This window comes from Phocoena sinus, chromosome 6 (genome assembly GCF_008692025.1).
Source record: "Phocoena sinus isolate mPhoSin1 chromosome 6, mPhoSin1.pri, whole genome shotgun sequence".
Taxonomy (NCBI): domain Eukaryota; kingdom Metazoa; phylum Chordata; class Mammalia; order Artiodactyla; family Phocoenidae; genus Phocoena; species Phocoena sinus.
In genome coordinates this window covers 96,755,809-96,777,122 of record NC_045768.1, presented here as the reverse complement: position 1 = coordinate 96,777,122, position 21,314 = coordinate 96,755,809, and the positions used below count along the sequence as shown (strand labels likewise).

The window sequence follows — 21,314 nt, the reverse complement described above, 5'->3', positions numbered from 1 at the left end:
TCTGAAGTGGAGAGAAGAGAAAGGTTGAAAAGAACCTCAAAACTGCCCTTCTTTAAGTGGTTGCCCTTTCTAGCAATATTATTTAAAAGACCCCAACAAAGACACATTATGTTTCCCTAATATTCCACAACATATTATTTCAAAACTATGAGGAGAAAGGAACCTTTGACATGACACGTAATCTTAGCCTTCAAGCACGAGGAGACAGACTAAGGAATTTAAGTGACCAGCATGACGGAAAAATACTTAGCTGCTACTCACGGTAGTCTGAAGCATAATTTGGGATCTGAGGTAATTAATTTTAACAGTGGTCAAACTTAAACAGGAATTTTGAACTGTTGTTGAATTAGACCCTATCAGAACATGTTCATCCAACTCACTGGAGCCTTTCCTCTGCACAGGAGCAGGGTGGCCATTGGTGGCACCTGGTTGACCGTTTGCTCGGACCAATGAACCTGCAGTCAAGTTAACTTGCTGGTTTGGTTTGGTAAGCAGGATATAAATAATGACATTGACTTACCATATCATATGACATCCTCCTCCTTCTGTTTGTTTTGCCAACTTAGATCCACTTTGCAATTGGCAACACTTCCTACACTTTATAACAGACCTCTGAACTATACAAGGAGTCTTTCATAGCAAAACAAGTGGTTGGATGGAAAAAGAACCAGATCTTTATTTTACAGATTCAGGTAAACACACATTGAAAGCATATCTGCTGTGCTTATTTCAATCTCCCTGAGAAAAAAAGACTTCATGAAAAATATGATGACTTTATATTTTGTGGGACCATCGCTCATGATCTGGAAATTGACCTCGAGGAAAGTAAAGGCAAAAATCCCTTCTCCCACAGATGCCTGAAATGAAGTCCAATTTGTGTCCAAACACCACCTCTTTGGAAATGAAGCCAGCTGCCTCTGTTTCTTCTGATGGGAAGAGGGTACACATTCTGAGAAGACGGGGAAGGCAATATGCCAAATGATTTAACTTGTCACATCTATCTCCAGATAAAGCTGGTCAAGAAGATGCACTCAGGATGATAAATAAGGACAGACTGATGTAAACACTAGCAGCCATTCCTAGATCCACAAAAATAATCTGAATTCTACAATAGAGACCCACAACAGCCTTCTCAGAATTTCTCCCCCTGTGTTACTATCCAGAGAGAAACACTGTTATAACCTTTTATCCAGCCCAACCCTCTGGCCACACAGATAAGAGAAATGGAAGTCTAGAAAAACTCACTTGCCCAACTTCACAAAACTATGTAACTTTGCCACACATTTCTAAGCAACCCAGCGTGAGTCGCTGAGCTTTCTGAGTAGGTAAACTTCTCAAAGAGTGCTGAGGTCTGTAACCTTCCCAGAGTGCCTTACGCATCTGAGCCCTCTACTATATTTCCAATGAAAAAACTCCAGAAGAAAACAGAACTAGATCCTGGGCATTTATGTGCCCACAGTGCTGGGAATGGCCAACTGCGCTGCTCTGAATGTCCAGTGGGTGCCCTGAGGAAGACAACGGTCAGCTCTCACCTGGCCCTGCCCTAGATCTCAGAGGCCCTGGGCCCTGCCATGTCATCTGTTTGTCAAAGCCAAGGATGACTGGTGTGTGTGTTTTATTGAAGGGGAGAGATGACAGCTCTAAGCAGACAGTCTCCAGGCCCTGGGAGGGCCCAGAGGTGGCACTAAGGCCAGCTCCACACCTGTGGGTCCCTCTTGATCAATATTTGTATGAAGACCCTCATAAGGGCTGCCACAGATCTGGGGCCTTGAGGCTTTTCATGATTTATTTTAATATTCTGAACACAAGAAAATGCTATAAGATACAACTGGATATCCTCAAGGGAATGCAGCTACTTCACAGCCTTCTTCCCTAGGATTTCAGAGGGTGATATTTTCACTTACTAGGTCACACTGAATACAATTTTGTGTGTCTGCTCATTCATAAGGGTAGGCACCTGCTATTTAACATGAACTGACACTTACTCAACACGACATATGTTGTCTTGAGGCAACATGTACGTGTGCTTGGCCCTGTGCCTAAAACCTCCCAAGAGCTCAGTTACTGGGAGATATTATTAGTGCTTTCCCTTGTTTATCAGCCTACCACACAGCACAAGCGCAAAGTAATTTCCTCAGAGAGTACATTATATATGCAATTATAAAATTAGATATGGACAGAGTACAGGGTCATGGTCAATAAGAGATATGGGTTACAATCTATGGTCTTGGAAAAGTCAAAAAAATCCTCTGAGCCTCCAATTCCATATTTGGTAAACAGGGAAAGTGGACCAGGCAGCATCTAAAGACTGAGTGCTATTGTCTAGCCACCTTTGAATGCCAAGGCAATGAACCAAGCACGCTGCTGGCCTAACTGCTCTCTGAACATCTATATGTTTATTGTTCATCAAGACCATTCACTTTGTCCACCCGTAAGGCCAGGGAAGACTGTGTGGCTGACAGAAAAGCAGGAAAATAAACTTTCCTGAAGCATTTGTCTTTTTTCCCTTTGGGCCCAGTGACAGGACCTGCTCTAGAAATTCTGCATTGCCAACCACACTAGGCTGCTTGCTTTAGGAACTACCTTTACAAGCTGCAGGAGGCCGGCCAGGAAATGTACCCCCAGTGGGGGCAGGAAGCGTTCTTTCTAGGCAAAAGCCAGGATAAAAGAGATGCAGGTTCGTGGTGTATGAATCAATGCCCATTCTATAGAGGGCTTTTAAAAAAATGATATGAGTTATGTGTAAAGCAGTTGGGCTGACTGCCCTTTGCTAAACCACAGTGCTGGAGGCCTGACACAATTTTTTTTGCGGTACGCGGGCCTCTCACTGTTGTGGCCTCTCCCATTGTGGAGCACAGGCTCCGGACGTGCAGGCTCAGTGGCCATGGCTCACGGGCCCAGTCGCTCCGCGGCATGTGGGATCTTCCCAGACCAGGGCACAAACCCGTGTCCCCTGCATCGGCAGGCGGACTCTCAACCTCTGCGCCACCAGGGAAGCCCCTGACACAATTTTTGACACAGGAAAAAGGATGTTTAAGAAACACAACTATGTGTATTTTAACCCCAAACTCCTGATTTATCCCCCCGCTTCCCCTTTGGTAACCATAAGTTTGTTTCCTATGTCTGTGGGTCTATTTCTATTTTGTACATAAGTTCATTTGTATCATTTTTTTTAGATTCAACATTTACGCTCTACTATATATAAAATAGATAATCACCAAGGACCTACTATATAGCACAGGGAACTATACTCACTATTTTGTAATAACCTATAAGGGAAAAAAAATCTGAAAAAATAGATATATATGTATGTATTACTAAATCACTTTGCTGTACATCTGAACCTAACACAACATTGTAAATCAACTATGCCTCAATAAAAAAAAAGAAAAGAAACACAATTGCTTGGTTTGCATAAAGGCAAGTGACTCAGCAATAATAATGAGTAAAAAGTTCTGGATTATTAACTTGTTGAGTCAATAAATCAAGACCTGAAGGTGCAATGGGCAGGGATGCCATAGACCCAGTCCTCAGCTTGTTCATCAAGCCTCCAGGTGATTTTTATGGACTGGAAGTTGAATCACTGCTCTGACTGCAACCTATCTTCTTTCTGTGACAATCATTCTCACAATGCAAGGTCTGAGAAGCAGTTTCTGAATCTCACAACTATGAAAATAGCCAACAACTACCCTGGGTTTAGGGTGGGCACAAACAGTTCTATCTCTCTCAGTGAGTAGAGCCATTTGCCTTCCTCATCTTGTCATCAAAGAAGTTATGTTTTGTTTCTTCTGTTTAGAAAGCGAATAGGTCTGTCAACAAATTGCACAGGCAGTCCATTCAAAATAGTTTACTATTTTGTCTTGTTTTGGTTGTCTCTGTACTAAAGGTACTAAAAAATACATGCAGAGTGGGTCCTAGTACTACATTTTTAAAGGATATTACCAAGGATATATATATTTTTTTTTCATTCTGAAATCTGATCTTTTTTTTAGGCCAAGTTTATTTATTTATTTATTTATTTTACATCTTTATTGGAGTATAATTGTTTTACAATGTTGTGTTAGTTTCTGCTGTATAACAAAGTGAATCAGGAATACATATACATATATCCCCATATCTCTTCCCTCTTGTGTCTCCCTCCCACCCTCCCTATCCCACCCCTCTAGGTGGTCACAAGGCACCGAGCTGATCTCCCTGTGCTATGCAGCTGCTTCCCACTAGCTATACATTTGGTAGTGCATATATGTCCATGCCACTCTCTCACTTCGTCCCAGCTTCCCCTTCCCCCTCCCTGTGTCCTCAAGTCCATGCTCTACATCTGCGTCTTTATTCCAAGGATATAATTTTAACCATTGGTTTAGAATTCTGTTTTCTGTATCTTTTTCCAAGTGTTAGTAATTGTTTTTTAATAATTAGAGGGTGTTTAATTGTCCACAGGCATCGCAGCATCATGGAGAAGGTAAATTTTTCACAGTGGATATATTTCCAGGTTGGAAGAACAGAATCAGGACCCTAAGATCTTCCTCTATCAATAAGCAGATTTGTCAGGGGGCACCTCATATGACCCCTGGGCAGTAAGGACCATTTAGCTGTAACTTTGGTTCATTCCTTGGATTTTCCCCAGGAAAAATTGGGATTTAAAAAATTTTTCATTAAATATTTTGTTGTGGAGCTGCTGGAGGTAGTCACTGGTCTTTGGACTGGCCTGTGTGTTTCTCTGTCTTCAGCACATTGCTTTCCTTATGGTGTTGAGTTTAATAAAAATCCTTGGTATTTAATAGTATTTGGAAATCTTCACTGAAGTAGTTAACTCCTGCTCTACATCTTGGGTATGTATGTGTGTCTCATGATCCATTTGATGTTCCATCTCAGTCATAATTATGGAACCCTTACAACGTTGATCTTTTCACATAGAACAAGAATATACTGATTTCAGGAGTTTTACATGAGAGCTAGGCTAGGATTTTTAAACTTCTCTAAAAACCTTTAGTTACCCAAAAGGCATTGTGATACAATAATCTCTATGTAATGTTTGTTCATTTGCAATGTAATATGAAGATATATAGTTATTAAGTATGCTTTAATAATAGACATTTACACATCAATATAAATCATTAAACTATTAGCAATAATTTTCATGAATCCCTACACAAACACATACACACACATACACACCTTACAGCTCTTAAAACTTTCCCAGATTACGTTAGAGAGTTTAGAAGATACTTAATTTAGAGAGTTAATGTCTCATACTTTATCTTAATATATGTGAACCATTCCTGTTGCATTTGTGGATGCATCAGAGCCACAGGGATTCAGTGATGGATCATTAAACCTCACCCACAGCAACCTATATAAATAGGAACAACAGGATAATTGCTTGGACTGTGAAATGAGTAGCAGCACCAAAATTTTACATCTGCATTGGTTTTATTTCTCCATTCTGTGATGCCCTTTATTCCCTTTCCATTTTAATGTTTTGGACGATAGAGTAGCCTGTGCCTGCTAAAACCAAAGATCCTCAGCTAAACGACAGTGCTTTCTAAACCCATGTGCACATAAGCATCTCTAGAGAAGCTTAATAATAATACAGCCTCACCTGGGATGCTGCCCCGCAGAATCTGGCTGTGGAAAGCAGAGCTTCTCCATGGGGAACAAACACATAGTGACCTGGAGAAGCTCTATCATGCTGGATAGTGTCCACTAGTGACAGTAAAGCAAACAGGAGCCCTCTGGTCAGGTTAAATTAATTTGTAAAGTCACACTCCAAATTATATTTTTCAAAGGTTGTATTGCCAAGGATGTTATAACCACCCAGTAGGCTTTAAGAAGATACATTACACTTGTTTTATAACCAACAGATCTCCACTATCTAATAAATGACCAATAGGCAACCCAAACTTCACATATTCACAACTGGAATCCTGGTCTTCCCTTACAAACATGGTCCTTCCCAAGAATTCTCCGTCTCTGTGAGTAATACCTGCACCTTCTTTCCAGGGCTCGGATCCAAATACAGGAGCCCTGCTTGATGCCTCTCTTTCTCTCCATCGGTTAGTCCACCGGTTCTAGCTCAACACTTCTCTCCTCCTCTTCCTCTGCTCCCAGCCTGCTACCCGCCATCACCATCTTGGCTCGATTACTACAGCAACTACAGTCCTAACTAGTCTCCTTGCTTCCTCTTGGTGCCCCATGACGGTTAAAGGCCCAAACTGCACAGCTGGTGTGAATCCTGGACCAGCCCCTTTCCAGCCACGTGACTTGAGGAAAGGCCACCTTCTCGTCCTTCCACCTGAGTCTGTCCAACACGCCAGCTCCCCATGGCTGCAGGCCTTCGGCACTTCACTCCTCCCTCCCCTTGAAGGCTCCACCTCAGGTTTTCTCAGGGTTGCTTCTTTGATGTGGTTGGCACAGATGTCACTTTCCAACTGAGTCCTTTCTTGATCCCTCTATTGCAAACTGTAACCCATCCTTCTACAGTCTGTGACCCTGTTCCCTGCTTTGTTCTTCTTCACAACACCTGCTACCTTGCAACATGCCAAGTATTTGATTCGCTTCTGTCAATGATCTGGCTCCCCACCCCAGAAAGCACCCACCACCAGGGGAGGAAGGTGTTCAGATTCACTCCCGGATGTGGCCACAGCCGTGCCTGGCTCAGGGCAGGCGCTGAGTACACATGTGTTTAATGTTGTCAGAAGTTTTTTTTGCAACTCTTCAGTTTTGTGCCTTTACTTGGACGTTTCTTCAGGTCACCCGGGGAAGGAAATGATTCACATCCTCAGCAGACAGTTTTCAAGGCCATCGTGTGTATAAACTGAGCAGGAGGGTTAACCAGCAGATTTCACCTTTTCCCTCCCTTATTTAGAGGTTCTTTCTCATCTCTAATGTAAGAAAAACCTGCTTGTATATTGTCAGGTATTATTCTAAGTTACCTGAAATCAAAAGCTGGGCATCTGTTTTTACTGTCTCTTTGCATTTTGATGATAACTACTCTTCTCTCTGGTGGTAGGGGCCAAGGTTCACTCTGAAAAGGTAACAGCAATTGCAGGGAATCAAAATACATCAGCTATGGTATCAAATTAGCATTAAAACAAAACACCTTTGAGATAGTTACACATTCCACAGGGGCTTTATAAATATGCACAACTAAAGCTTCATGGGGAAGCCTAGACCGCGCGTTCACTAACATGACTAAAATACTTTTCTTTTATTACAGCCATAAACTGCAGAAGATCGGGCCCTCAGCTCTCGGTTATTCCTCTTCGCAGCAAATACCTTTCCTTATAAACGTGACCTCAGCCTGCCAATAGTTAAGTATTAACAAAATAGCTTCAGTCATTGAAACGTCACTCATTTTGGAATGTGCCAGTTGGGATTATTTCTACCTTTCTAGAATCTTGGAATTTTTCAGTGTCTATGGAACTCTGCTCATAGAATTAACCCAAGACAATATGTATGAAAGTCTTTAACATGCCCTAGACTTCTGTGATAATTAAGAACTTAATTGATAAAGGGAAATGTTTTATTGGGATGCTAGCAACTTTATTTAGCTTTTTCTGTTCTTGGCATTTGCTTGAGCCATGGTAATGAAAGAAAATCAAAGCAGAAATTGAAATCACTTGAAGGCCTGTTATAAACCACTGGAGTGCAGTATATCTAGAATGATCCCCTGGGCTGTTTCCTCACATATTTCACTGATCACACATTTTTCAGTAAAGGTAAGCCAATGTATTTAACTCTGTCATCACACTTCAATATTTTGGTCAGTATTTATGATAAAATGTTTACCCCAAAGCCCAAAAGAGCCATACTCACACCCAGTGCAATGCTCTGCAAGTTCTTGCATTTTCTTTACCAACTTTGGGGGTAGTTTTGGGGCTGGAAGATATATTTGACTGAATTCAGATCTAATCATACGATTAACCACTGCCAAAATGCTCAGATTTCGTTTCATGTATGAAATGGTAGTAGGTAAAAAACCACACCAGGATTGTAAGCTACTCAGAAAGCATCATCATAAATTTATCCACAAATAATTCCCTCCTCGTGAGAATTGCAACCATGTCAGGGTGACATGTAGCCATAATAACAGAAGAACAAAATTATAACTAAGTTATAGTTGCCTTAGAACCACTTATAGTTGATTTTTTTCCGATCATTAGCTCAGAATTTGCAGAGTCAATTTCTGTGGTTGTTGAAGTACCTGCTGGGTCTACACTGCTAGAGTAACAGAAAGTTTTCTTGGAGGTTTGTCCTCTTTTTATTGGTAAAATGTTATGCGAGCATGGAGGAAAAGTTATGGGTAGAGACACACATAGATACAGGTACAGAAGAGGTATAAAGAATTTGTATCAACTCCATCAGGGCAGTTGTCATTCATTAAAGTGGATGCTTTTGTCCTTTGTGGTCCTATACTGTAGGCGGAGATGTTAAATTAAAACGTTTTAAGATGTTAAATTAAAACATATAATTAGGTTTCTAAAGAAAATAAAATATTATTTATACAGTTGCACAAGAATAATATTATTACTTGAAGTATATACACTTTAGAAACATTTATTATCTCCTAGATAAACTCATGTGATTACAGATTCAAAAGAATACAAATGGATGCTTTCATAAATTTGAAAAGTGAATATTCTCCTAAGTCTTTGGCATTTATTGACATGAACTAAGAAATGAAGTTTATCCCTTTTTGTTTCAGATTAATAAGCAAAGATTTATTGTTAATTTTGCACAAAGAAAGAACATAACGTTTAATTACCACCTCTTAACTATTTTAGAACATTATGTTCAATACTTCTGAGCAATCATATTACAATTACAATCAAACTGCACATCTACATAAAGCTGCCACTAGGTAAACTCTACTTGTCCCATCTGGGTTTTTCTTGCACAGCAAGTATTTACATGAGCTTAACTGTCATAAAAAAGGCTTATTAGCATACCTGTCATGTTGCAATATACAAGGGATGGTCCCAGCGGGCCACTTCCGTCTGAGTCGATATAGTAGAGCCCTGAAGAGTTTCCTCTGTGCCTGTGGGCTTCACATGACTGCTCGTAGACAGCTGCAAAGAACACGGGTCTCAGACAGGAGCTACAGTGGGATGGATCCCTCCATGTTGTGAATTAAGTGATACTTTCCCCAGTGACACTCATTCTGCATTGCTCTCAGGGACATTTTCTTTAGAGGAGTGTTTCCCTGTTTCAATCAAGATAGAGTGAAGATTCTGAAGCACAGAGTGAAAGATTTTAGGAGGGATCACTGTGGGACATGTGGATCTGAATCCTGTATGTTCTAGAAACACAGGATTCTTTTCAAAATTGTGATAACTGGATTTACTCTTCTCTAATTCTTTTTTGTTTCATAATATCTAAGCACCTGAAGTGCATTGGCTTAATCTCCCTAAATCATCTGCTTTTATCTAAATAATCATGTTATTTTATAAATTACTCTAATTATACTCTTTGTTTACTTAAAACAATTTACATGTGAAATGCATTTTTTTCAATGAGATGAATTTCACAAATCAGCAACTCTTCTTCATTCAGTTTTTAAAGTTTGCTTTAAAAAGAAACATCCTTAAATGCTTTGCAAATGATAATTCAAGAAAATTGAAATTCAAAGAAATATATATAATATATATGAAATATCTCTTTATAGTTTCAATTTATCTTAATTCATAACTGAATTTTCTACATGTACAATAAATGTTTCTCTGTGTACAAGGCAAGTGATTAGCATCTGCAGATGATGGACTCAATTAATATTCAGAAGACATTTAAATGAGTGATCACACAAGCAGGAAGAGATATGGGAACATATATATATATATATATATATATATATATATATATATAACTGATTCATTTTGTTTTAAAGCAGAAAATAACACACCATTGTAAAGCAATTATACTCCAATAAAGATGTTAAAAAAATAAATAATAAAATAGTGATAAATAAAAAATAAGATCTTGTGAGAAAAATAAATAAATAAATAAATGAGTGATCAACCAAGTAACATCTCCAGTGTGCATCACTCGCTGCCTTGATAGGAAAAACCTTCGAAAACCTGAAAAGCCGCTAATGGCTGCTGGGACAGAAGTGCAGCACTGATTCTGGCAGAGTGATGGACTGGATCTTTAAGCCAGCTCTAATGATCAGATTTGGCAACCACACAGACAGACTCAGGTGGTGGTTAGGCAAGATCCACAAAATGGAGTGATCCGAGTAGGCTATGGCTTTATGCCATGCTACAATGACTGGATTATCTACACTTCTAACTTTGCCTATTACAAATAACCAACAAAAACCCAGGGAGAGATCGAGGGGATGTTTTTCTCTCATCTCAAAGAAAAAGAAGATGAAGGAAATGCTTTCTGTCCAGAGATTTTACAAAGGTAAACATCCTTTTGTTAAACATGGTCAAGTGTCAAATGTACCAGATTGTCCCAAATCAATGGCTACTACCATCTACACTGTTGGACACAGAGACAACATGGACTGCTTTTCCACCATGCATGCATTTTGGCTGCTCATGTTTACATTCTTATAAATACATACATATGCTCATGACCACCTAGAAAAGTGTCCAGAGGGATACACGAAAATTGATAGCAGTGTTTGTGTTTGGGCTGGGGCTGGAATTGCCTAGGAAACAAAAGTTGAGGAGGAATGACTAGGAGAAAGCTTGCTTTAAACACGAATGCACACGTGTATTAATCGTGCACTTAGACCCAAAAATAATGGTCTCATGATCATTTATTTTGATTTGGCAATATCTCATCTTCATGTAGCTTACCAGTTAGATGATCCCAATAAAGTCAATTCAGTTATTAGACCAAATCATGGGACACAAATGAAACACCCTACATATATATAACAGATATATATATGTTAGTTTTAAAATCAGAGTTGTTTAGAATGATGTTTAGATCACAGTTACTGATAGGATTTTAGCCATATTTCTTACTCATTAATATTCAGTAGATATCTGCTTCATATAAGACACCTTGCTAAGTATGATGGAGGACACTCTAAGGAAGAGATCACCCCATTCTTAACTGTGACTTGGCCAAGTCACTTAGCCTCAAGTTTCCCAGATGTCCAGCTCTTTTCAAATGAAGACTTACTCCAGGAAATTCTCACCTGGCACTAGTACAGTAAATAGAGTTGCAGGTGGAATTGCTCTGGTTGAACTTTTGGGATGTTTAGGGCATAAGTCACCTCCCTTTGTCTTCCAAGATGCTTTGAGTTCCTCTGTGGAACCTTCAGGGCTGAGGACCCAGGGCTCCCATCCCAACACTGATGCCTACCTCACTGGGATTCACTTCCCATAAAGACAAATTTATGTCAGTCCAAACTCTGCTTTTCTCCCATATGTGGAAATAAAATTAAATAATTCACAGGGAAGAGTTCTTAAAAGTGCAATGTATTCTCCCAGTAGGAGGGACTGAACATGGTGAGATCTGTGAATTTTCATATCATGCTCTCTCTCTCTAAAGACCCAGAGAGAGGGGTGCTACCAGAGAAGGGATTCAGAAACATCAGCAGTGACACACAAATAGGGAAAAACTAAAAGAAAAACATATACAAAAGCCAATAATTAGAAGACCAAGGGCATTTCAGAGGCTCTGTCATAAGCTAATGGATTAGCGGTCAATAAAGTTTTGTTAGCTATAAAGTTGAAAGAATAATTCTTCAGAAAAGAGACTGTGTTCTAGACAGAAGAAACACCACTAAAAGGAGATGGAGAGTGTGACCCTGGGTAAACAACCTAGCCTCTCTCGTTCCTCAGGTGTAAAATGTAGATAAAAATACATTTACCTCCTAGAGTTGTTTTGAGGACTAAAGGAGTTGAAACATGCAGAGAACTAGAATCGTGCAAGTACATGGTAAGTTCCAGTAAGTTCCATCATCATCATCATCACCACTACCATCATCATCAGAGAACATCAAGATTGCAATGGACCTAGGCATTTGCCTGGCTTGTCACTGATGTCTAGAAACCCTACCGTGTTAGCTCCCACCCTGCACTTCTTCTGAGACTTTTCTTGTTTAATTTTATAAATATTGAGAATCTAGTAACTCATGCTTTTTACTTAAGCAGACAGGACTTGAGAACTAAAATTGGATTCTGCTCGAGGAAGGGAACAAGATATAATATCATGTGTTCTAGATTTAATTTATACTTTGACTATATTTTATTTTCCTATACTTATTTTCCTTTGCCTACTATTTTTTTCTATTCTATGATATATGTATTTCTGTTAGCTGCCTTATCATCAATAGGAAATAAATTTGATTAAAAATAAACCAGACAAAAATTAGTGTCTAAAATAATTATTTTTTGTTGTTGCTTTCTAGCACATGGTTGCACATACACACATATACACAAAATGATGGAAAGAAAAATAGAACTACATGGAAATCAGAACAGAAAGAATGAATGAAGTGTGAGGCTTACAGGAATGGCAGGTTGCACCGGTGTAACCAGTGTGTGCACAGTTGCAGGAGAAGGTGTCCCAGGACTGGGAACATTCACCCCCATGTTCACAATAGCTGGGCAAACACCTAGAAGAAGACAGACACAGCACTATTTCCCACACTTGGTCATGATAAATGTATATCTTAATATGTTGTAATGAAAGACAGATAAAAACAGTGACTTGATCAGAAAAATTTCAACATGAACAAAAATTGTTGGGTCTGTCATCAAGGTTTCCAAATGTAATATCAATCATAGACTAAAAAATCCATTAGATGCTACCAACTGTCATGTATTTGTGACAGACAAATTTTCTACACATCTCATTACATCAGAAAATGTGTTTGCTTTTTCACAAATAAGGCAAGATTAATTTCATACATGACAGGGATATAAATTGCTTGCAATGGCCATAGACAGCACATTTCCTATCCCTGTTTCCATGTCCTTGCAGTGTGACCTATAGATACTTCCATCAAAAAGTATAGCTTACTTCACCTTGAATCTGGGTTGGGCATATGACCTGCTTGGATCAATGAGGCATTAGCAAACTAACACAGCAGAGGCTAGAAAAGTGCTTGGGCAGTGGGCTTGCTCTCTTGCTGAGTTTTGAACCCTGAAAGCACAACCACATGAAGAAACCTGGGCTTGTTCAGGTTGTCTAGTCACCCCTGTAGGTTCAAACCACAGGACAAGTGAGTGAGGGGATTATAAGTCAACCAGCTGCCAGCTGATCCCCCAGGCAACCATAGATGCATGAGAGAGCCCAGCAGCAAATACAGAATTGTGAGATAAACAAACGTTGTTGTTTTCAGCTAGTAAGCTTTAAAGATAATTTATTGTGCAGCCAAAGCTAACTGATATATGTATACCACATTGTAATATGTTACCATGTTGACTTAGTACATAAGGAAACCTTTTAAAGAGAAGGAAGGAAGTCAGGAAAAAGGAGAAACTCTTTATCCATATAGCATCACAGTGCCAGGGGTTCTGAATGTCATCTACTTTAGATCAGACTGATGATGCCTCTAGGAATTAGATTTAGAGATCACTTAAGACTAAGGGATTTATTGTTATTTTTTCCCCCACATAATTGAATAAACCACAAAATCACTCAGCTAAACCAAATAACCACTTATATCTCATGGACATTGTTACATCTCACTTTTTGAAATTGAAAGTGAGAGTTTAATGTTTGTTTATAAGATTAAAATTTTTAATTGCAAGAATGTTACTTAATTTTTTCATTATCAAAAAGAAGTGCTATTCTCAACAAAATAATAGCAAATTGAATCCAAAAATGTATAAAAAATATATACAACATAATTGAGTGGAATTTATTCCAGGTATGTAAGGCTGCTCCAAAATTTGAAAAAAATAATTTGAAAATTAATATAATCTATCACATAAACAGGCTAAAGAAGAAAAACCATTTGGTCACATAAATAGATGCAGAAGAAACATTTGACAAAATCTAACACTGATTCACGATAAAATAAAACCAACCAAACAAAAAACCTTGGCAAACTAGTAATAGAGAGGAACTTCTTCAACTTGATTAAACAAACAAACAAACAAACAAAATCTCCAAAACCCTACAGCAACATTATATTTAATGGTGAGAAACTAGATGCTTTCCTCTAAGTATGGGAACAAAGCAAAGACTTGCTCTCACCAGTCTTATTCAAACATCATACTGGAAGTCTTAGCTAATGCAATAAGACAAGAAAAGGAATAAAAGGTACAAAGATTGGGAAAGAAGAAATAAAACCATCTTTGCTCACAGATGACATGACTGTCTACGTGGAAAATCTCAAATAATCAACAAAAAACTTCTGAAACTAATAAGTGATGATAGCAAAGCTGCAGGATTCTTTCTTATAAATGAACAATGAACAATTGAAATTTAAAATGAAAAACACAACACTTACATTAGCATTATCCAAAAAAATAGAATACTTAGACATAAATCTAACAAAACATATACAAGATCTATATGAGAAAAATTACAAAACTCTGATGAAGGATAAAAAAGAAAATCTAAATAAGTGGAGATATTCCATGTTCATGGATAGTAAGACTCAAAATTGGCAAGATTTCAGTTATTCGCAATTTGATCTATAGATTCAAGGGAATCTCAGTCAAAATCCCTGCAGGTAATTTTGTGGATATCAACAAACTGATCCTAAAGTTTATATGGAAAGGCAAAAGACCCAACAAAATATTGAAGAAGAAAAAAGTCAAAGGACTAATAACACTACTCAACTTCAAGACTTACAAAGCTACAGAAATCAAGACAGTGTGGCACTGGCAAAAGAACAAATAGATTAATGGCACAGACTAGAAAGCCCAGAAACAGACTCACACAAAAATAATCAACTCATCTTTAACAAAGAAGCAAAGGCAACTCCCTGGAGAAAGGACAGTCTTTTCAACAAATAACTGCTGGAACAACTGGGTCTCCGCATGCACAAAAAATAATAATATAAACACAGACTTTACATCTTTATCAAAAATGAACTCAAACTAGATCTTAGAATTTTAAAATGTAAAATACAAAACAGTTAAACTCTCAGAATATAACATAGGAGAAGATCTAGGTGACCTTGGTTTGGCAATGACTTTTCAGATACAGTCCACAAAAGAAAAAAATGATAATTTTGACTTCAGTAAAATTAAAAACTTCTTTTCTATGAATGACACTAAGAGCATGAAAAGATTAGCTATAGACTAGTGGGTAACTTGCAAAACACGTATCTAACAAAGGATTCGTATCTAAAATATAGGAAGAGCTCTTAAATTCAACTATAAGGACATAACCAATTAAAACCCAGGGCAAAAGATCTGAACAGACACCTGGCCAAAGAAGGTATCAAGATTGCAAATAAAAATATAAAAAGTTTCCCAGCATCACATGTCAGTAGAGAAATGCAAATTAAAGCAATGAGATAACACTACAGACCTATCAGGATAGCAAACATCCAAACATGGTGTTTGACAACACCAAATACTGGCAGGGATGAGGAACAACAGGAACTCTCATTGACTGTTGGTGGGAATGCAAAATGGAAGACAGTTTGGCAGTGTCTCACAAAACTAAACATCTTCTTACTAAACGATCCAGCAGTTGTATTCCTTGGTATTTACTCCGATGAGTTGAAAACTTAACTTCCACACCAAAATCTGCACGTAAATGTTTACAGTAGCTTTGTTAATTGCCAAAACCTGGAAGTAACCAAGATGTCCTTCAGTAGGTGAATGGACAAACTTGTGGTACAGAATATTATTTAGCACTAAAAACAAATGAGCTGTCCAGCCACAAAGGACATGGAAGAATCTTAAATGCATATTACAAAGTGAAAGGCTACGTAGAGCATGATTCCAACTATATGACATCCTGGAAATGGCAAAACTATGAAGAGAGTAAAAAGATCAGTGATTTCCAGGCCAGGGGTTGGGGAAGGGAGGGGGATTGAGTAGGTGAAGCATGGGAGATTTTTAGGGCTGTGAAACTATTCTGTATGATACTGTAATGGTGAAGACATTATGCATTTGTAAAACCCCATAGAACTGTTTAACACAAAGAGTGAACTTGTAAACTATGGACTTTGGTTAATAAGAATGCATCAATATTGGTTCATCAATCGTAATAAATGTACAATACTGATACAAGATGTTAATAATACAGAAACTGTGTGAGAGGAGACTGGGAAGAGAGGAGATAAAGGGGAGCTCTCTATACTTTCTGCAAACCTAAAACTGCTCTAAAAAATAAAGCATATTAATTAAAAATGTTCATTGTGAGTGACTTAATACAGGCAAGTATATAAAACTAAAATGTATTCAAATTCTCACCTTAGAGAAGGAAAATATGTGTGTATAGATTTATAAATTTATACATAATTTTATATAAATGTTATATTATTTTTCTATTACTGCCATAACAAACTACCACAAAGTGTATTAAGAAAAATAGAGATTCACACCAATGATAGGATCTCTGCTTAGAAGACAGGACAGTATGAACATGTAGAGAAATACCCAGAGCGCAACATACAACCCTGTTTCATCCCAGCCGGCTCCCCAACAGCCACTTATCTGCAAATCAGAAAAGGTAAAACAAACATCGTTAAAACGAAAGTAGGAAAAACAAAAGATGAAAGGGAGCATCTGACTATTTTATGATATTTTTTTCTCCTCTAATACTGCACAAATTACACTCCCAGACAGTGAAAGAACTATTTTGGTTTTCTTTGGAAAACTATGGAAAAATTTCAACTGTCAGTAAGAACTGGAAATAGGCAAACTCACTTTTACTTTAAAAAGAAATAAAATGATATATAGTAGAGTTTTTGAAATTTTTCCTGGATATGCTTATTTTTAATTTCTGACAAATTTCAGAACAGTTTGTCAACCTTAAGATTGTGAATTTCAAAATCAGTTTGGGCCAGTTGGGATTCACATGTGGAATAAATGGTGCCCGACTTATTTATCTTTCTGGAGGGGTTTACTAGGTGAATGCATAGGATGGGGAATCCATACCTTGACAGTCAGCAAATTGCTATAACAGTCGAAGAACAGGACACTCTATAGCAAACTCACAGAGGATTAGGAGTGGTGGTATTTCAGATCATGTTACCTAAGAATCTCATTGGACTGAAAGGGTGGCTTGACCCGAGCAGGGCCCATCCCCTTTACCCTTTGCTTGAACAAAATAACTTCTTGCCCTTCTTTTTGACACGTTGGAACTCTCTAAAATCATACTAGAATAGATTCCATACTTTTTAACGCAGTGAAAATGATGGCTTTATGATAAAGAATATCATAGTTTACCTAGAAATGTTTTGGGATAAGATTTTTTTTTCATAAATAAGAACTTAAAGTTTGTGGTAATTAATTCTCTTCTAAATGTGTTATTTTCTATTAAAAAGAACCCCAAGATGTATGATGCACAATGTCACATTTAGCATCTAGAAGATTAATGTTGGGTCAAAGGCAGTGGAAGTGAGGAAAGTGACCCCATCAGCACCATCCATGGCTGGGGGTGCTCTAGACAGCAAACACCTGAGCCTAAAAGGAACCTGAAAAGAGTTATGTAGCCTGAGTTACATGACATGAAATCCTAATGTCCAAAACCCCAAGGGTGTAAGACACGATCCCTCCTCACTGCTATGCCCTCCCCACAGCCTTGTCCCAAAGGACTGCACTGCCTTCCCTATAAAGTGTCCTCTGAGCCACAGGAAGATAGAGCGTGATGCACAAGTCCTTATATGGCTCAGGAAAGTTTCCTAAGTACCCCTAGGATTTCAAACATCTTTTCAGCATTTGCAGTGTGAGGAAGGCTGCTATGTATCATGAATTATTAATTCCTGTGTCCAATGGATAGAAGTTATAAAGCTAGCTGCATTTTAATAATAAATCTCAGATTCACTTGAGCACATTAGGACTTGCTCTGGGCGGGCAGAGTGGTTGGTGGGCTGGGTGGATGGCTGCGTATAGTGCACAGCGCCCGAGGACAGCCCAGGTGTGAATTTAAGTGAATCTATTTCATGGTGCATTGGACATGCAGTTAGTAGGTATGGACTAAAGGGTTGAGAAAAAAATGAATATTTTTAGTATTAAGAAGAATGGAGAGTAAGGACATGTCTTTAGATGTTGAACCATAAAAAATTACAAGTAGTGACTATATAGGCCATCCAAAGTGCCAACAGCTATTTTTATAACCACTTACAAAGTTGCCATGAGCCTCAATTTTATGGAAGATAACTTAATACCACAGATGTCTCCATAGACTGGTACAGATATCTGAAAATCTTTTAAAAATGTGATGTGGAAATTTTTCTATTTTGGTTACACACACACACACAGATACGTTGGTTTTTTGTTTTAGTTTTGAAATAAAGACCTTTATGCACAAAGGGGCAACCTTTATGTGAGATAAATATCGTGATTACACACGTGCTGTGATGGAGTTCTCCAAGCACTAAAATAACTATCTGTGAGCTTCCCGACTGAAGTGACAACCAGGCTACTGACAGTGAGCTGTGACTTCCCACCCTCCTGACCCACTAAAACCATTCCCATGGGTGAGAGGATGTACTCTACCTCCAAGAGAGCATCTCTAACCCTCTCCCAATACCAAGAGTCAGGATGCCAGAGCTGGCTGCAATTATAACTTGCAGATGATGTTATACTTTCTATGCCAAAAAAATTTTTATAATCTGAAAATTAGGGTTGAGAGTTTTGTCTAAATTCTTTAAATCATTTTTCTTCCTCTACAAATGAATAGAATGTGAACATATGGCCATGGACATTTGCATTAAAGAACTCAAGTTCTTGTGAGTCAATATTTTACATACTGGGAATTTATGATCTTCTCACACACTGCTAGATTGCAGTGTAACTTGTAGTTAATTGGACACGACAGGGAATTTCAATTAGTGTTAAATTTGGATTCGATTTACTCCACAAAGGACTCTGTGCAGTGTGAACTTTGGAAAGGTGGCCATGTATGGATGTGTGAGGATGTCTGGAGTGTGTATATTTATTCAACCCGAACTTAATGCACTCCTACTGCAGAGAGGTCAGACATACCAGTCACAGAAAAAAACTTGAATGTGTGATGGTTAAGCCATCCCTTTTAGCCAAAATTACTTAAAAGTCAGACATGACTAACAAATAACTTCAGTAAAGTTGCAATGCTTAGCAATTTTAATATGCTATTGTTTTAAAGTTTTGCCTTTCTTGCCTTCTTCAGTGAAGTGGTACCATGTTCAGTATGTGGTAACTGAATTCTCTCTATTCTTTACTGTGTTTCAAACATCACTAGAAATCCCCAAAGCTTCCACCTTTCTCAAAAGAAGAGTTACTTTTCATTTTTCCTGTAGAATAGGGAGTGTAAGGTGAATGCAGCTGACCACATAGAATTTTGATTTCCGGGTCCTCAATGATCTCTTTAGAATATTCTAATCTGTTTTGTGCAATGTTCGAATTTTTTAAAGTATATACTAAGCAATAATTATAACAGCATCAATAGTATTCTGTGTGAATTAAGTAGCTTGGAGGCATACACAAGGAAAATTCATGAAAGTGTGTCTTCTAAGAAAATATCATTGGAAAGAAGCAATTATTTAAAGTTTGTCATTTTTGTAAATTATATTTACATTGAGTAAATATTTTTCCCTATGGAATGGATATCAGTAATGGAGAAGGGGCAAGAATATGCTCTTTTCCAGCGGTTCATTTGTTTTTAATCTACTATCAAAAAGTTGAAAACAGGCATGCTGACATGAGATTGCCTACCTGTCTGTGAGGCCACAGGTGTCTATCTGGAGGTCACGGTAACTCCCCAGCGCCCCCTGCTGTATGGAGATGGGATCCACCGCTTTGTCACCAATGGAGATGAGCCTCAGGCAGCCCTGAAATCCATTCAGGGGACTTGCACATCCAGGGTCAGAGCTGTTGTCAGGACAGCCTGAATGAACATGGAGACACACAGGAGAAAATAAACAGTTATGAAAAAATATCGTATGGTATTTCTCATATGTAAAAATTGCTACCTCCCCCTGTTTACAGACACCTGAAGATTAGACTTCCTACACCATTTGGGAAGGTCACATTACCCATGGATAGGGTGGTGGAGAGCTGACAAGAACAAAATTTGTTGGTATTGGTAACGTGTAAAAATAATAACTAAAGCCAGGCTTATGGAGAGATGAGAGGAAGGGAAGATGTGAAATCTGACAAATAGAATTACTGTACATTTAATTTAAGCAGTTTGATTTCTTTTTTGAAAGCATACTCAAGAAATCACTCCTTTTAGCATGATGTTAAACTAGATGAACTAAGGGCATGTGATAGTAGAATCAGAAAAAAAGTTACAGGCACAATAGGACTTGCTAAATTTAAAATGCCTGAAAAATAATTTTAAATTGAGAATTGACCTGGACACCCTCCATTCATCTAAACTTAAATATCATCTGTATGTGCTTGTGTGTGCAGGCACAGGCATATTTTAAAACACTTTTGATAATAACTGGTCTAAGAAATCTAATAGCAATTTATATTTACCTTTCTTTTTTTAATTAGACACTTCAGTCAAATATCTTTCAACATTAACACACAGACAAATTAACAATATCTCACAATGATATGGCATTGCAAATAATGGAGAAAAATAAGCAACACAGAATATTCTATAAAAAAATGAGTTTTGATTAATTTCAAAATTAAGAGTTAAATTTTACAAGTTCTGCTACAGCCATTAATTGGTTTGCTGTAACTCACCAACCACAATTCTTATAGAGTGGTTTTGTTTTATCCTCCTATGTTTCCCAAGAGACAATGCTCTTATGATTATGAGCAAGCACATAGCCTTGAAATCAAAATCAAAACAAGATGGGGTCCAGAACCACCTTCTCCACATGGGGGGCCAGCAGGGTTTTGAGTGCCCTCCTACCCTCCACTTAGTTGTCCCCTAAAGGAATCAATCACAGGTTCTTAAATTTGTCTACGGCAAGATTGGCAATGTAGGAGAGGAAGGGGAAAGTTAGGGTAAGAGCATAATATGGGACACTTTACAACACACCTGGCTCAGGCTTTTCAAAGTCAGTATCAGAGGGAAGAGGTGGAATGGGAGACTTTTCTAGATTAAAATAAACTAAAAAGACATAACTGTTTGCATTGCATGAAGCTTGATTGGATCTTGATTCAAATGTTTAAAACAACCATAAAAACATCGTGGGGACAATTGCGATGATTATAGATTTGGTATTAGATTATTTTAGGAAACTATTGTCAAGTTTGTTAAGAGCAAAAATGATACTA

General features: G+C 38.0%; 1 protein-coding gene across 4 annotated transcripts in view; it reads right to left on the bottom strand.

Annotated features, from left to right (window-relative positions):
• The window catches only part of LOC116755474 (contactin-associated protein-like 3), a 155,617-nt gene that overhangs the window by 44,285 nt on the left and 90,018 nt on the right, over window positions 1-21,314 (bottom strand). For all 4 annotated transcript variants that reach the window (XM_032634987.1, XM_032634988.1, XM_032634990.1 and 1 more), the window contains 3 exons: window positions 19,791-19,962; window positions 12,468-12,574; window positions 8,949-9,068 (listed from right to left, as the gene is read on the bottom strand). In XM_032634987.1, the coding sequence (XP_032490878.1) occupies window positions 8,949-9,068; window positions 12,468-12,574; window positions 19,791-19,962 (399 nt within the window). The remainder of the gene's footprint in view (window positions 1-8,948; window positions 9,069-12,467; window positions 12,575-19,790; window positions 19,963-21,314) is intronic.